This window comes from Serinus canaria, chromosome Z (genome assembly GCF_022539315.1).
Source record: "Serinus canaria isolate serCan28SL12 chromosome Z, serCan2020, whole genome shotgun sequence".
Taxonomy (NCBI): domain Eukaryota; kingdom Metazoa; phylum Chordata; class Aves; order Passeriformes; family Fringillidae; genus Serinus; species Serinus canaria.
In genome coordinates, this window is record NC_066343.1 from 8,826,009 (window position 1) to 8,844,282 (window position 18,274).

At 47.5% G+C, this 18,274-nt stretch overlaps 1 protein-coding gene across 1 annotated transcript in view; it reads left to right on the top strand.

The window, feature by feature from the left end:
- CKMT2 (creatine kinase, mitochondrial 2) overlaps positions 1-18,274 on the top strand; it is a 31,227-nt gene that overhangs the window by 4,074 nt on the left and 8,879 nt on the right. Inside the window, exons 2-7 of the mRNA XM_050986913.1 lie at positions 1,311-1,384; positions 2,849-3,009; positions 6,041-6,239; positions 7,155-7,250; positions 14,682-14,903; positions 17,388-17,473. Coding sequence (XP_050842870.1) covers positions 2,855-3,009; positions 6,041-6,239; positions 7,155-7,250; positions 14,682-14,903; positions 17,388-17,473 — 758 coding nt within the window. The 5' untranslated portion in view covers positions 1,311-1,384; positions 2,849-2,854. The remainder of the gene's footprint in view (positions 1-1,310; positions 1,385-2,848; positions 3,010-6,040; positions 6,240-7,154; positions 7,251-14,681; positions 14,904-17,387; positions 17,474-18,274) is intronic.

Genomic DNA, 18,274 nt, shown 5'->3' on the forward strand with positions numbered 1-18,274 from the left:
TGCTGCAGGGGCAGGCTGGCAGCTTCTGGGGGCAAAGAGGAGCTGAAAATATTAAAGATTTGGGGTCAGACTTCACAGAAAGCTTCGGTGAGGATCTGTCCTTTCTTTGGGGCCATTCCATGTGGGCTCTTTTCAAATGAATCTCTAGAAAGGTTTGTCTTGAAGCAATGCATTACTCCAAAGCCGTGCTATCCCTGAAGAATGGACCACAGCCCCCAGCCCCCAAATGACATTGCTTCTTGTCAAATAAAGTTCCTTATCCATTTTGTGCCCCCGTTCTGTAAAAGCCGTTTCTGCTGAGCCGTGCTGGTGTTTCTGTGCAGTTTTTGTGGCACTGCCTGGGCTGCAGGACATTGTCAGGACTAGAGCCCACCCGTGTGGCCACAGCTGAGAGTCAGGAGCTGCAGCCCGGGCTGGACAGGGTTACACTCACCTTCCCACAGCCCTGCAGGTGATGCTCCTCCTGTCCTTTCACATTCCCCTTGGCCCTAGACAGTCACAGACTGGCAATTCCCTGCTGCCATCAGCAGGTTGCGAAAAACACCAATCACTTGTTTTTTTAAATTTTTAATAGTAATAAAATAGGTATAAAAATAGTAATACAATTAGAGTAATAATAATTTAGACAACTTGCATTAGGACAATATGAGACAATAAAAACAAAGAGTTATGGACGTCCAGGTACCTTTTTATGGGCAGCACAAGCCTGAAAAAGAACACAGTTAACAGAGGATTAACCCTTAAAAACAACAGCCTGTTGCATATTCATACACCTCATACATGATGCATAAATTCCATTCACACACAGGATTCAGCCTGGTCAGTTTCAGCTTCTTCCTCCTAATCCTAACAGCACCTTCCAGGCAGGAAGAAGTTCGTTTCTTCTGCTAAGGGAGCAATAAATTCTTTTTCTCTGAAAGATTTAAGAGAATCTTAAATCTTGCAGGAGATTTAAGATTCTTAAGAATCTTAAATCTTGCAGGACTGCTGATAGCAGTTCTGTGGCTGCTATCTCGCTGCAAGTCCTTTATTTTTAAAAAGTATCCTGCATAGCATAGTTTCTATTTTAACAATTTTTTTCACCTAAAACTGTATTTCACACACTACTGAAGAGAATTAACACAGCGTTACTTTCTAACACAACACACGTAATATTCATTTCAATATTTGCGAAAAGCCAATCATGAAATAGGCATTTTTCACAAGGTTGTGCCTTCCACTGTAAGAAGAGATGTGTGGTTACCCACCGTGGTGGGGGTTTTTTTTTTTGTTTAAAAACCCCTGTTTTGCTCTGGTTTGTGTTTTTTTAGGTAGACAACCTGCGCAGTCTGCGGCGTCTCCAGTGTGGGAGGCTTCTGGGAGCTGCCAGAGAAGGGTCTGTCAGGTAAAGCAGAGCCTCCTGAGGGTCAGGAACAGCTTACCTGTGCCCAGCAGGGCCAGGCTGGGCTGGGATGAGCCTGCAGCCGCAGTGGGAGATGCCAGCCCTGCCCCAGAGTGATGAACCTCCCCAGGCTGGGGGGATTGAAGCCCAGTGAGGCACAGCCAGGCATGCACAGGCAGAAATAAGAGTGGGGAAGGGTCCTCAGCTCGCCCAGCAGCAAAGCCACAGCCCCCCACACCAGCCATGGCACAAAGCCAGCACCCTCTGAGACCAAGGAGGTCTCTTGGCCTTTCCAAAGGGGACCCTTCCCTGCAGGGCCCATCTCTTTCTTCCCCCAGGTGTTCCCTCTCCCTCTCTGCTGACAGGTTCTGGTCCCTGTTTGCCCCAGGGTGCAGCTCAGCAGAGCTCAGGGGGCACAGACTGAGCCCTGCAGCCCCTGCTCTGGGGGTTCAGGTCACAGTCACCCTGCTGAGCCTCACCCTCCTTCCCAAACACACCCTGCACCTGACTCCTGATTTAATCAGGAGGGGCTTCAGGGTGTGTTTGGGAACAGGGGCTTCCAACAGATCCACACTGGTGGAGGTGCTGGTGAGCCTGGGGTGGCTCAAGACACAGCACCATCATCTGCACTGGGACTCTGAGATGGCTGAGAGCTTTCAGGACAGGTTTCTGACTGCCAGCCAATTCCCTGCAGTGGTGAAACAGAGCTATGAATACACAGAGCTGCTGTGAAAATACACACAGACACTGAGGTATGACAACAATAGTTCTGGGCAGGTTAGTCATAAGGAAATACTTCCAGAGTGTCGGGATGAGGGTGCTGTACTGTGAAAAGGCACAAGAACGATCTGCTAAACACACAGAAAAGAAGTCATCGGCAACATCCCCACCAGAAACCTCTCTCTTGGTTTTTATTTCCAGCCAAACACACTCACGCTGTGTTTTGGGAGGGAAAATCCTGTTGCAGTCACAAGAGCCTGTCCTGAAGCTCACCTAAATGAATTCACAGATTCAGGGAGAATCTTTCAGTGAGAAAATACTGAAAGTTCAGTCAAACAATCAGCACCCTTCTCTGGAAGTGATGTTGTATTAACTGGAAAATGTGTTTCGAAGGCATGGAGGAGACAGAAGGGAAAGATTCTGGCGAAAAGCTGCTGAAGCACAGCAGAGGACATGAAACAAACTACTCCAAACTTGGAACACATCGTGTTCCTCATCTCACAAGTGTGACTGGCATAGAAAGGAAATACTGGTTTGCAACTTAAAACATGCAAGCACAGAGGAACCTTTTACCAAGCGACGGCGGCCGACGACACGAACGGCACCGCATTAAAATAATGCACTACATTAATACATCAATTTGTACATATCAATATATCAATTACACCTATGAGTACGTAGCAGCCCTGGTAACAGCCAGAGGGGGGGTTTGGGGCCCAGCTGACCCTGGCTGTGCTCTCCTTGCAGAGAGGAATGGCTGGCACCTTCTGCCGTCTCCTGGCGGGGCGCGCGGCGCCCGCGCTCTTCGCCGCCGCGGGCACAGGTGTGCTGGCCACGGGCTACCTGCTGGGCCAGCACAACTCCGTCAGCGCCGCCGTGCAGGAGAAGAGGAAGCTCTTCCCGCCCAGGTAAGCACAGGGGCAGGGCCAGGTGGGGAAGGAGGGGGGTGCCACCAGAGCGGCACAGCCCCAGCGCTGGGCTGGGGACGCGGAGCCAGCGCCAGGTCCTGGCAGGGATGGGAGGGTGCCTTGGAGGGGCTGCCCAGAGCAGAGGCAAGATCAAAATAATGAGTGGGTGTTTATTAAAAGCCTTCCAGAGTTACACCTTGGGCAGTCAGAGGCCTCCCATGGGCTGCACCCAAGGTGGACAATGGTCACGAGTTTCTCACACAATTATAAGTTTGGTCCATTTGGATTTCAGGGGTTAATCCTCCAATTCCAGCCTCAGGTAATGAAGTCATTGACCCTCAGCTTGATCCCCCCAATTAACTTCTGTCTGTACTTTCAGGGCTGACACTGTGGGGTGTCCTTGAGTGTCAGGCTCGGAGGAATTCTTTTGTCTGTGAAGACAGTAACTAACTCTCTATGTGGAGTTCAGAGTTACACCCTAAAGCAGCACAGGGTTTGAAAAATATAACAGCTAAAATCCCAAGGCATCAGTGAGATAACTGCAGCTCTCAAAAAATGCCCCCAAACTAACCAAAGCCAACACTGCTGGATGGCAACAAGCCCAACATATGCCTCAAGTTTGGTGCTATATCCTTACATTTAGCTCATCACCAAACAGCAGCTTTGCAAGTCCACTTTTTGGACCTGCTGATTGTATGGACTCTGCTACAGGGAAATGGGAAAATATTTTCTCCATGCAAGCAGCAATAATGTCTTGTATTCCTGCTGTACTGGAAATCCTCCTAATTCTGTTACAAACTGACTGGCTGATGGTTAGAAATTAATTACAGGCCTTTTTCTCTGTGCATTGACTTGGCCAAAGGTAGCATGGATCACGCTCTGACAGGCTCATTTTGTTATTTAAGTAATTTATATAATCCTAGCTAAAATACATTCCTAGAGAAGCACCACAGTGGTACATAAAGCAAATCACTACCAGTGCAAGACAGCTGGGGACTGACAGAGTTGAAAAATCCCTTGCTAAAGCCTAATATCTTTATTTTCCCTGGCTTCATTCACCCTGCAGCTTTCTGCAAACAATAATGGCACATTAAACCAAGCCCTGATATTTCAGAAGAGACACTGCCCAGGTCACACAGTCCCTCTGGTCTCCAGGAAGCTGTGAGAGCACCTGGGGCTGTGAACTGCAGAGCTCCTCTCCATCCAAACTTGAATCTCTGTCTGGCTGAAGAGATCAGTGCTGGGGCTCTTTCCTGCCTGGCTGAGGTGTCTCAGTGGGGCTGGGTGCCCTCCCAGACCTCTTTGGGCCCCGTTTCCCTGGCAGCCCCACTGCACAAAGCACAGAGCAGCACAGGGTGTGCCCAGCACCAGCACCTTCCTTCCCTCCTAAGACCCAGGGCAGCATGGAAACCAAGGATAATCACACTTTTAGCCTCACAGAGTGTCCGGGGGCTGTCATGATCTGTTCACACAAATGGGATTGGGGATGGTTTGTGAACTGATCTCAGAGTGCAAAATCCCAACAGGGCACAGGGGCTTGCAGTAATAATCAAGAACAAATGCACCTTTATGGAATAACCACAGCCAAACGGGTTATGGGGGATTGGGGAAAAGGGAAAGAATGGGGAAAGGAGAGGGAGGAAGAGAAAGGAAGGGATACAGCCCCAAATGTGGAATGACAAGGTCCTTCAAAGTCCTGTCTGTGGAGTTTGTCTGGTCATGTCAGGGGAGATCTCAAAGACACTGGACAAGTCAAGGTTCTTTAGAGTCAGCAGTGGGCAAGAACCACCAGTGGGTCTTGTTGGTGCAATGGCCACACCTGCAGGAACCATCTCTCTTTGGTCAGGCCCCTCACACCTGCCCTGGGTCAGGGGTCTCAGTCCCAGTCCTTGGGAGGAGGGGGAGCTCCTCCACACGGGGGTCTCATGTCCCAGTCCTTGAGGGAGAGACTTCTCCCATCTCAGTCTGTCTGTCTGTCTGTCTGTCTGTCACGGTGGTTGTAAAACAGACGAGGGGTCTTCCCTGGGGACCACCAAAGTTACCCCAGAGAAGTCCAGCCAAGCTGAGAGGTGGGAAATTCCAGGCTGTTGTTGCCAAAAGTGGGTGCAGGGGAAGAAGGGCAAGGTGCCCCTTCTCCTTTCAGTGGGTTCGGTGCTGCAGACAGCCAACACACCTGCAAACAACAGCTTGGCAGGCCAGAAGCTCTGCTCAGGCCTCAGGATCCTGGTGAGCAAAGCCAGAATTCCAGATCCACCTCAAGCACAGCCAGAATTCCAGATCCACCTCAAGCACAGCCAGAATTCCCACCAGGGCCTTTCTGGTGGTCCCAGTTTTGGTCCTTTCACAGATCGTGAGGCAGGTGAGAGAAACTTTGGACAGAGACTCACAGGTGACTGTCCAGGGCACACAGTGATGCCTTGGTATTGGAGAAATCCCAGTGTAGCCAGATGGGACGTGCCTGGGCTGCCTGGCCCTTGCTGCTTGCCCAAACAGCAGCGCTGTGCTGTTCCACCCCAGAGACACCTTGGGCTGGCTGGGAGCTGCAGCTGGACACGTGGGGATGAGTCCAGGCAAGCAGGAGCTCGGGTTTCCCTCTGTGGAGAAGCTTGAAGGCCATGGGGAAGGGAAGGAGTGGGTTCTGATGGAGGGTTTGGATCCAGAGCTTTGTTCTGGCCCACAGCCTCTGAACCCAGCCCCAGCTCCAGCAGAACTCCTGAGCCCGTGGGTGCTGCTCCTTTTAACCCCGGGGAGAGGGCAGGGAAGGGGCAGGGAGCCACCAGCCAGGGACAGGAGGGGAGGTCTCAGGGGACAAAGGACACCTGGATGGCCCAGTGCCCCCCGGGGGTGGAGGGCATCCTTTGGATCTGCCAGGAACTTCTGGGATGCCAGGACTGACAGACAGTGCTGGGAGGGGGCAGGCAGGGGGAAGGAGAGGTGGCTGACACACCTGGCAGGGAATTATCAGGAGAACCCCGGGGTGCCTGAGGCAAGCCCTGCCATCACAGCACAGCCCCGCTCTCTCTCCCCGCAGCGCTGACTACCCCGACCTGCGCAAGCACAACAACTGCATGGCCGAGTGCCTGACCCCGGGCATCTACTCCCGCCTCCGGGACAAGATGACCCCCAACGGGTACACCCTGGACCAGTGCATCCAGACCGGCGTGGACAACCCTGGCCACCCCTTCATCAAGACCGTGGGCATGGTGGCTGGGGACGAGGAGTCCTACGAGGTGAGGGGACCCCGCGGGACCGGCGGCTCCGCGCTCGCCTCTCGCTCCCCTCGCAGGGACGCAGTTCCCAGCAGGGAGCTCGCTCCTAAAACAAGTTGTGTCCCTGAGGGCACACTGGGGCAGGCTTGTTTTTCCTACTTCTCCCTACTTTTCCACATTAGGAGAAGCAGGACTATGGGCATTGCCACAGGTGCCCTCTCTGCTGCAGCTGAAGGTAATGAAATGAACCTGCCTGGCAGCAGCTGCTCCTGCCTCCAGCAGCTCTCCTCCTTCCTGCAGCCAAACCCAATTTGTGGGAAAACTGCCCGGCTCAGAGACACACCAAATGAGTGTAATGTGGAAATCACATTGAGAAGCAGCAGAGGCAGAAGCAAGGAGAAATGTCTTCTGGGCAGTGCCAGGCATCACTAAGCCACAGCCTTTGGATCACCAGGAAAACTGAGGACAAACAGCATCAGGGTGGACAGGTCATTTAGCTCTGCCATGAGAAGGGGAAGGCAAAAGAAAGACCCCATGGTTCTGGTTCCTTGGGGCACCTGCAGTGCTGCCTGTTCATGTGCAGCTTCCCCAGGGTCCCCGTGAGGGTGGCCTGGCACATCTGCCACTCCAGACTCCCAGCCCTGGCTCGGGGTCCCTGTGCAGATGTGCCCCTGCTGCTCCCCTGCAGGGGCTGTGCTGGGGCACCCCTGAGCCAAGAGGCTCTAACCAGGACTGTCCCCACGGCAGGGAAGGCCCAGGGCACTCCTGCATGGCTTAGAGCCAAGAGGCTGGGGGGCTCAAGGGGTGTCCCCAAACCCCAGCCTGGCTGCTGGGTCCCTGTCTGTGGTAACTGCAGACAGGAACCTCTGCCTGCAGCTGCTGTGAGGATGTCTCTGGGATGCTGCAGACTCTCTCTAGATTCTCTTGCCTCCTCAGGTGTTTGCTGAGATTTTTGACCCTGTCATTAAAGCCAGGCACAATGGCTACGATCCACGGACAATGAGGCATCACACGGACCTGGATGCATCCAAGGTAGGACTGAAATGCCACAACGAGACAGGAAAGGCTCTGAGATGTTTATGCCAGCGATGATGCTGTGTGCCACAGTATTTTCATGTCTCTTGATCCAGCTGTGAAGACCCAAGTTTATGTTTAAGGAAATTGGGATGCAGTCGTGGCCCTGTTCAGGAGATCATGGGCTCATCAAAAAATGGGTTGGGTTGGAAGAGACCCTAAAGCCCATCTCATTCCCACTCCCTGCCATGGCAAGGACACCTCCCACTGTCCCAGGCTGCTCCAAGCCCCCGTGTCCAACCTGGCCTTGGACACTGCCAGGGATCCAGGGGCAGCCACAGCCTCTGTGTACCCATCCCAGGGTGCCTGTCCTTGCTTTCACCCTCTGCAAATTTCCTTTGTGTGTCTGAGCTTGTTCAGGAGCTCCTTGCTCACCCACACAGGCCTCCTGATGTTTTTTTCCTGATGCCCTCTTTCTTGGGATGCATCATTCCTGAGCTGGAAGGAGTTGATCCATGAGTATTATCCAGCATCCTTGTGTGCCTGTTCCCTCCAGGGGTTTGTCCCATGGTGCTTGGCCAAGCAGATCCCTGGAGAGGCTGAGGGCTGCTCTCCTGCAGTCAGCCAGTGATCTTGCACTCTGGCTGATCACCACTTTAAAGGGTGACACCCCCTCCTCACCCCCCTGCCTGCCTTCCCAGCGAGCCTGTACCCTTCTGTCAGGAAAATCAACCCACAAGCAGCAGGGGTTTGTGTCCAAGCAGGATTCAGAGGAGTCCTTTGCCTTTATTCCAACCCAGGCAGAGGCCATGGGCCATTCCCTGGAGTCTCTCACATTTCTGGAGGTGCAGCCTCCTTCTTATCCCAATTCCCAGCCACATTTCCCTTCTCTCTTTCCCCCTTGGCTGAGGGACTGGAGAGGTTCAGACTGCCCAGAACTCCTGATCCCAGAGATTCCCCTCTAATGTACAACCCTCCCTTTTCATTTTTAATTCTCACTGAATTTAGGGGGTTTTCTTCCCATTGTTTCTTTCACCTTTCAATGCCTAATTTCATTTCTCAGCCAACCCAAAGTTCATTTGTAAAGGCAAATCTCTTTTTGCATTGATCTCTCAGTGAATCCTTCCCATTGTTTCTCTTCTCTCCCAGCGCTGGTTTTACCCACCAGCAGCCCCACAGCTGCTCTGCAAACACAAACCCACCTTTCCTCTCACTTCCACTCCAGCTGTGCAGCCACAGCAGGGTCCCTGCAAGTCCCCGTGGTGGCAGTGAGGTGGCAGTGAGGTGGCAGCCCTGCTGGCATGCACACCTCTGGCCCCTCCTGCTCATTCCCCAAGCTGCAGAGCTTCGTGCAGAGATTTCAGGTGTGTGTGGAATTCCTTGGGCTGGAATTCCTCAGAGTGGCACGGCTCTAAGGCATGGAGTGAAAGCAGGAGGTGAATCCTGTGTGTCCCCACACACACGTGGTCAAACCTCACGTGCAGCTGAGCGTGTCCTCCATGGGAAATGCTTTCCTTCATTTCCTTCAGCTCATTTGGAGCTTCCCTCTTCCACAGGCTCTCCCTTACCTGGCCCTTTGCCTCTGCCCATATCCATATTTTCCAAAAACCGTGTGGACCTCTCCTTTTTTAGGGACCATGAAGGACTAGCTGGTTACTCCAACACCTTCACTCAGCCAGAGAAAGGTGTTTCTGCTAAAAACAACCCCTGGTGCCCAAAGCTCTCCAAGGGCTGTCCTGGGTATTTGTGACCTGGTGGAGAGGATGCCAGGCTGGGCAAAGAGCTGCCCCTCCTTCTGCACAACAGGGTCTGGGTTCTCCTGAGGGCTGTGCTGGGCATGCACTGTGAGAAACAAAGCTCACTTTTTAAACATTCCAAGGTTAATGAATGATAATCAAGGATTAATAAATGGTAATAGGGGATAATACATAGAGCAAAAGGGACAGGTGCCTGGTGCTTGACAAAGCCAGTACACACCTACTTATTAATCTGCAGTCTTTTATAATATTACAGGTGTGTCACTTCCTTAGATGCCTGCAGAGATTTATTCTGAGCTCCTTAACCACAATCTCACCTCAGATTTTTGCAGTGTTTGCACAGTTCAGTAATTTGCAGACACTGACAGTCTTGGGTGGTCTTCTGATGCTACTTGAGCTTGGTGCTTCTCCTTTTATGGTTTTCATTTCTCTGCTTATGCTAGCTTGCATGTACATTTTGCAATATCAAACACAAATTCAAATACACCTTACACACACCTTGAGACAGCCTTGCTTCTTTTACAAGAATTACAGATTTTATCATACCCAAAAGCAGTTTAAAACTTGCAATGATTAGCTGCAAGAGTCCCAGGGGAAAGCTGCAGCTGCAGGACTGCAGGGCTGCAGGGCTGCTCTCTGGCACAGAGTCCCAGGGAAAAGCTGCAGGGCTGCAGGGCTGCAGGGCTGCAGGGCTGCTCTCTGGCAAAGAGTCCCAGGGGGAAAGCTGCAGCTGCAGGGCTGCAGGGCTGCAGGGCTGCTCTCTAGCAAAGAGTCCCAGGGAAAAGCTGCAGGGCTGCAGGGCTGCAGGGCTGCTCTCTGGCTCAGAGTCCCAGGCTCAGTGCAGGAACAGCAGCAGCAGCAGCAGCAGCAGTTGTTCCCTGCACAGAGTCCAAGGTCCTGAGCAGGGTAGAGGCAGCAGGCTTCTCTTTTTTTGGTGGTGATGATGATGGAGAAGAAGATGCAGCAGCAGCAGGCAGGCAGTCTTTTTTATGCCTTCTTTCTTCTTGTTGTTGTTGTTTCTTGTTCTTCTTGTGGTTCTTCTTTTTCCCTTCATGCCAAACACCTCAGTACAGGGTTTTTTATTCATAAAAACCTCCAGCCAGCCTAAAACACTGTTCTCAAACATTCCTCCTAAACCAATCTAAACTTAATTCTAACGTGCAAAAGTAGTACGGAAGTAGTGTCAGTTCTTACCTAAAAAAAATACATACATAAGTTTATCTGTTTATGTGAATAGTTTTTAGCTGTGTATGAATACAGTTCTGTCTATTCTAGTGGCAAAGCTCTGCCCTGCCTTTATTCCACCTGGAGATGCAAGCAATGTTCCACCATGGTTTGGTTATACCTGGGACTAATTTACTGAACTTTAAACTGGCCCTCAGGGCCTTTGCTAGCAGGCACAGTTTCTTAAAATGTATTTCTACTTAAATCTGAGACTTACACTTCTATTTGCTTAAAACTTAAACTTACACTTCTACTTCATATCTATGTGCCTTAATATATCTTAATTTCTCTAAAGGCTTTAATTCAGCCCCTGAATTTATCTCTTTCTCTGAGGGACACAGAGAGGCTTCTGTCTCATTAATTCCAACAAAAACCAATAAACTGCAGCAAAAGCCAACTACTCCATGGCCATTTGTAACACGCCTGCGAAAAACAGAATTCACTGCTTAGAGGTCTTTAAAGTGCAATGATAACAGTAATAATATCAATAATAATAACAATTATCACAATTATTATACCAATAATAATAATAAAAACAACAATAATAATGATAATGATGGTAATGATAGTGATAACAATGATAATAATGATAATGATAATGATAATAATAATAATAATAATAATAATAATAATAATAATAATAATAATAATAATAATAATAATAATAATAATAATATAAGTCCCAATTACCCAATAATAATAAAAATAATAAATTATTAACAATTACCCAATAAACAGTTGACATCTACATTATTTAGTCTTCTAACCCAGTTATGATCACCCCAAATCCACAATGCAGACATCTTTCACCCAACTAGAGAAAACCACACAGATTTGTGAAGAAGGAAGAAGAAGGTACAAAAAAGACACCTAGCCCACACCCAAAATTTTCCATCTTGGCTCCCATTTACTAAAACCCCAAATCTAAGTTTTTTCCCCCCTGTGAGACCACACATTTCTAACCAACTGCACGCCTGTGCTATTAATCAATTTTGAAAACCTTTTCCACAGCCTCGGGTCAGATGCAGTGTTCCCTTGTGGGTCTGTGCCTTTCAGCACAGAAAGTTTAAAATTCTCAGCATCCAGGGTTCCAACAGCACAGCACATCCATCACACCCCTATTTCCATAGGCAGCACATGGATATTGTTATGGACACATATTATATCATTGGCTCTTCACAAATATTAAAATGAAGACTGTATGTGTTATGTTGGAAAGTTATGCTGCATTAATCTCCTTAAGTATTGTGGTAAACACAGTTTTTAGGCTATAGGATAATGTAAAAATAGAAGCTATGAGATGTAAGACACTTTTTGTAACTAGCTCAAGGAGTGGAAAAGATAACCAAGACATTCTTTGCATGATCCTATCTGGATAGAGATAACAAAAACACACACCAAGATCCCAAAAGAAGAATTATTGCCTCCTTATTGGGAAAGCTCAGACTTGGAGCCACCAAGAAGTTGATTTACAAGACAGGGTGGGAAGCTGAAATTAGGCAGAAACATCCTAGTTTGAAAGGAATCTCTGAATCATGTATGAGATATATGAGTATGCAATCAGCTATTGCTTTAAGAGGTAATCCTTTGTTAGCAAGGTGTGCTTTGTGGCAGAGTGCCAGGCACCTGGACATCCCTAATTCTTTGCTTTCTATTGCCTCTTATTGTCCTAATTTTTATTACTGCTTTCATTACTATTAAACTTCTAAAGTTTTCACACAAGTGAATTTTGTTTTCCGCAGGTATTATATTCATTACACTACTATTTCCATGAGCCACACAGTGCACACTTAAGCTCATGGATTATATCATACTAACATGCAGCTAAATTGTTATTTCTCTAAGGAGTTATAATCACTAACAGCATGCATAGGCTAATACATATTATGAATGAGGTCCCTCTATGTCCAATTTAATAACCATGAAATTCAAATTTAGCAGCAATTTTAATCGATCAGCAATTTTCTATAAAACAATACAATCAAATATGATCAAGCAGATACAAAAAGAAATGTGGCAGTGGTTCAGATAAAGCATAAGCAAAACTGACAGGGGTACAAAGCCAGCAGGGGTATGGGAAGGGCTTCCCACCCTGCCTCACATACAAAAGGCAAAAGGATCCAAACACAACTTATGTACTCTATGCCAATACATATTCATCAATATTCTCCTGTAAATCTCCTCCTATTTTCGATTCTTGAAATCTATGTCTATATATATATATGTATATGTGTGTATATATATACATATATATATATATATATATACTACTGCACAGCACATGCTCCAGTTGCTGCTAAGGGGTCTTTTGGCTCTTCTGATGAAGGATTCTCCTCATCATCACTGTCCTTTGAACAACCCCACAGGCTGCACATGTGCTCCAAGTCTCGTGCATTATATTCCAAAATGAGCTTTATTCTTTCACAGACACCTGGAATCGTCCCAATTTTGTCCACTTCAAGGCTGACTCTCTAATTATCCCCAGGCCTAATCTGTTTTGGGATGTTCCTTATCTCAAACTACATCCTGCCTCCTATTTCTCCTACATCTGAAAACATCTGTTTTGTGGCACTAATTACATCTCCTTTTCCTCTATTATTTTTTTGTTATATTTGTGGGATGCCCAGATTAAGGAAGTAATGATGAATTCAGGTGCTCAGAAGGCTAATTTATTACTTCAAGGTACTATATTATATTAAAGAATACTAAAGTATACTAAAGAATACAGAAAGGATACTTCAGAAGGCTAAAAGATAATAATGAAAACTCCTGACTCTCTCCAGAGTCCCAACACAGCTTGGCCCTGACTGCCCAAAGAGTGAAAACAACTCACATTAAAGCAATGAAACAAGCACCTGTGGGCAAACAATCTCCAAACACATTCCAAAGCATCAAAACACAGGAGAAGTAAATGAGATAATTATTGTTTTCATTTTCTCTGAGGCTTCTCAGCTTCCCAGGAGAAAAACCCTGGGTGAAAGGCATCCCTATGGAACACAAAATAACAAGATGCACACACACTGCTGCTCTCAAGGCAAAAAAGGGAAGTTTGTTTTCTGACTCCAACATTTATAGATTTCTAAAAGTGACAGTGGATTGGAGGGTGGCAGTGCCACCTCTCCAATGGCACTGGACAAACCAACATTCTGTCAAATTTCTCCTCCTCCATAAAAGAGTGCAAAACAATAAGTTATTTACATTGTGAGAGAGTTTGTTACAAGATTGTAAACACCAGAAGGTTTAGGAAATCTTAAACAATCAGGGCGACAGAAAGGATTTTTCAGAAAATGCGAATGCCACACTTTTTAACAAACATTTTCTAAAATATATAACTGATATAGTTACAATGGTTAGCAGGAATTACACTCGTTTATCATGGGGGTGATTGCAGGGGTCCCAGGGTGAGGGAAGAGACAAGAAAGTTGACTCCATGTTCAGAAGGCTGATTTATTATTTTATGGTACATATTATGTTAAAACCATACTAAAAGAAGGGAAGAAAGGATTCCATCAGAAGGCTGGCTAAGAACTTGCTTCCGGCCGGGGCTATGTACAAACCACAAACAGGACAGGACTGCTGTGGAATGTGCCTTGAGCTGTTTTATTTTCCAGCATCACTCTCATTCCATGGCTATGACAATGGGAAGATGCCAGCAGCTCACATCCCAAGCAGCAGACCAAGAACTTCATGTTACAACTTACTTTATAACTTTTTTGCCCAATCACACAAAGCAGAAGCATATTGACAGTGGTTCCATCCAACCACTATAAGCACACATACCTTTGGTTAAAACAATGCTTGCTTATTTTGAATACAATGCCTGCTTGTAAGCCTTAAAACACAATGCACAGAGCTCCATTATTAAGCTTCAAACTTCCTAATATCTTGCTAGATAAACTTTTCTGCAGCTTAGGGAGTTATCCTAGACAGGCGTTAATACATGGACCATTGTTCTATTTGTCCTGCTTTTCTACTTTTTAAATAATTTATCTGCTGACCAATCTCATGGCTATTGCTTAGCTCTAATCACAGTTCTGCTGTCTCTGAGGCCTGCCTTCTGCAGCTTTCCCAAACCCCTCAGATTTTATGGATTCTCACAAGAATAGAAAAGGAATGAATGACAAAGGTTTGTCTGTGACTGAGACAGTCTGGACAGCTGGGCTGGGATTGGCCATTAATTGGAAACAACCAGATGAGGCCAATCACAGATTCCCCCTGTTCCATCCCACAGCAGCAGATAAGAATTGTTTGCAGTTTGTTCCCGAGGCCTCTCAGCTTCTCAGGAGGGGAAAAACCCTAAGGAAAGGATTTTTCATAAAAAGTGCCTGTGACAGTTCACCACACACACAGACACACACACACACACACAAACGGCGAAAGCCAATATTGTCGGGTCGCGTTTCCGCGGCAGACGTATCACGCCCAGAAAAGTGAAAGCCACCCTGGCTGGGCTGTTTTTGCACCGCAGATCACCCACGGGCAGTTCGACGAGCGCTACGTGCTGTCGTCGCGGGTGCGCACGGGGCGCAGCATCCGCGGGCTGAGCCTGCCGCCCGCCTGCACCCGCGCCGAGCGCCGCGAGGTGGAGAACGTCGTGGTCACCGCGCTCTCCGGCCTCCGCGGCGACCTGTCCGGCAAGTACTACAGCCTCACCAGCATGACCGAGCGGGAGCAGCAGCAGCTCATCGATGTAAGTCCGGCAGCAGCGCCTGCCCAAGCGCGGTTCTGGCTCGGTCTCCGCCTTGCCCGCTTCCCTGCGGAGCCCCCGGTGGGATAACGGCATCATTAACCTGACAGCATCATTAACCCGTGCTTCCTGGGCTGACAGTGTTCCTAATTTAGCGAGCCACCCAGGGTCTGTATTTCTGTTAAGTACACCACTGTGCGGGTCTGAGGCGTGGGTTTATATCCCAGAGAGTGAGGCCAGTGTCAAATCAAATCCACGTGGCTGCTGCCACCTCTCTGGACAAGTAAAGAGGTAAATTCAGGACCTTTCCTTGGTCATCTGCTTCAGCAAACCGATACTTTCTATATTAACCATTCTAACTAAAAATATGACACCGAGACAAGCATTACATGGTATCTCCATTCCATTCTGTGGGGGTGGGGGGCTTTGCCTGTGATTACATCAAAATGACACTAACTCAAATTTCCCAAAATTTGGCTGTAATTTCATAAGTGAACACTACACAAGTTCTAATTTCCCAAAAGTGGCCGTAGCCTATTGCACCCAGGTGACCTTTTCCCAGCCCTGTCATTGTGCTCAAGGAACTGAAGGACCAGGCCCATAACGAGAGTTTTCATTGTCACACAGATGGAGAGACAAGGATTTTCATCATGGATTTTGTCACAGCATGTGACGTGTCAAACAAAGCTTGAATGTGCATTTTAAGTGTCCAAAGGAATGGCTGTACCCTCTTAGCTATACTCATGGCACATTATTCCATAAGATCAACCAAAGGGGAGCTGATGAAGTAACATAACTATTTATAACCCTGGAGCCAGGTGTCTGGATTAACCAGGAGTTAAGAATTTATGTAAGGTCAGTAACTTTTTAAATTGAATGTCCCTGGTGATATGTTTATTGACAAGGTGGTAATGACTTGTTGGGAGTTTCATTTTCAGCAGGAGACAGCTCCTCAGGATGCAGAGGCTGAAATGGGAGTGTGGACAATATAATTCCTCCATGGTTTAAGGATAAATCCTGTACGAAGTGGAATAGGCTTCACTGATTCAGCATTTTATCTCATTTTGTTTTGTTTCATGATGGATAACACGAACTTGTAGAGCTCAGACACTGATGTTGTAACCTGAGACTCCTTCCTTACCTCACACCACTGCTCACCCCCTCCAGCACCTCAGGACCTGGCACCCCTGTGGGATCAGGCTTCCTGCCAGCCTCTGAGGGCTCCATTTCAGCTCTGCAAGATCAAAGTGCATCTCAGTGAGATAAATCAGGGATACTTGAATTGCACGCAGCACAGAAGGCACTTGGTGTTTTGCAGATTTGGGCCATATGCTCATGAGGAAAAGTAACACCTCTTCTCTTGCCAAAAGCAGGAATTTTGTTTCAAGCAAAGTGTCAAGTGGAGCAAGCTGAGGAAGGAAATTTGGTGTCCCTTTGAATAGCAAAGAGAACTCTACACCTTTTCTTCCTGCGTGGTTGGAGTTCTGCGTGAACTGTGTCCATTGCAAAGCATTCAAAGATGAAAACCTAAGTGAAATGAAGAATATAATAATAATTATTACATTCTTCATTAAGGGAAAAATGCAGTAAAGCACATCAATGGGTCTACCATGTCACATGCCCTCTGGATAGATTGCCTCACTATTTCTAGGTGAGGCAATCTATCCAGATCAAGGATATCAAGCCCTAGGTTTAAAAAAAGAAGAAAACCAACAACACTGCCAGCAAAAAACCCTCAACATTTAATATGGCAGTGGTCAAGGAATTAAGAAATACTATTTTTTTTAGCACGCACATGAAAATCAATATAAAATACTTATTTTCTTTGGGGGAAAAAAAACCCCAACGTAAATAGTTTTAAAAATTTTAAACTATTAGGCACAGGGCAAGTTGGTGGCACAGCATGTGCTACATTTATTAAGTCACAAGCATCATCTCCGTTAAGGAACATAACAAGCCTGTGATTCCAAAAGCTTGAGATTAGCACGGATTCAATTCCTACCTTGAGTTCATGCTCAGAATAAATACCTAAATCTCCATGCTGGAGAAGTATCTTTTCACAACTAGCACTTTTTATTGTTTGGTGTTTGTTATTTTTTTCCCCAATCTTTATGAACTCATTGAGTTCTCCTATGCTGGAATGTGTCTGAATGCAGAGGAGATCTCTGGAGCCAGGCCCTCCAGAGCATCCTTGGCTGTGCCCATGTGGACTTGGGTCCCACCTCCCATCCCTCCCTACATCTGACAAATGGTTTTGGCAAAACACCTCAGCGAGCATCTGTGAGAGTTAAGAGAATCTCCTGGGTGAAGAGATTTTAGTTTCCAGCACAGGAACCAGGTTCCCTGGCTGTACTGTGTGGTTTGCTTGTGCTTCCACTGCCCTCACAAAAGTGCACGGGACAGCGTTACAGTGCTTCCTGGATAAACTGGAGCTGTGTTCTGTCTCCTCTGTCTCTCTGCCTCCCTCTGGCCCTGCGCTGTGCCCAGGATCACTTTCTCTTTGACAAGCCCGTGTCCCCTCTGCTGACATGTGCTGGGATGGCCCGTGACTGGCCCGACGCCAGGGGGATCTGGTAGGTTGTGTGCCCTGCAGGCTCCTGTGTCCTGCCCAAAGATCGTCTTACAAACCTCCTTGCTTGTCCTAACCCTGCACGAACCCTGGCTCACACTCACAGCATGCCCAGTTTGCTTCACAAAGAGAAAGGTTTTAGTTCCCAGGGCTGAAAGCAGCCCTTTCCTTCCAAATGAGCTGGATGAAAAGGAGACAGGGCAGCTGGATTTCCTGCCCTAGGTCTGGTTCTACTGCCCCAACACACTTGATATTGGGCCCAAATACAATGTCTGCAGTGGAGATGAAGGGGTAACAGCTCTGAGATGAGAGCCAAACCAACATGCAGTGCACAGCATCTGCATCCAGCCTGCTGCACTGCAGGCATTAAAGCATTGCCAGGTGCTTTAACCCTGGAAAAAACAGGCAAAAACCATTCTGAGGAATCCCCTAGTGTGAAACCTGATCACCCCCAAACCCAGTGACCTGCTGGAAAACAGCGAGGATTTTTAAATTTCAACAAGTTTCCTATGAGATTCAACAAGGTGCAGATTCTTTGGTCCCCAGTGAAGTCTGAGGAGGAGGAAAAGGATAAAGTTGAGGCACCCATTCATTGTCTCTACAAACAGAAGTACCAGGAGCATAACTGCTAACAGACCTGAGTTTTGGCTTCTTTTACATGTGATGTATCAGGGAGAATAGAAGAAACAAATTAGTGTGACTGGAAAGTACTTCTGTAAGCCACACCTTGAGAATCTGCCTTTCTCTGGCAAAATACTGTTGTCAGAAAGTGTGTACATTGTGGAAATAATTTGGCTTTTGATGA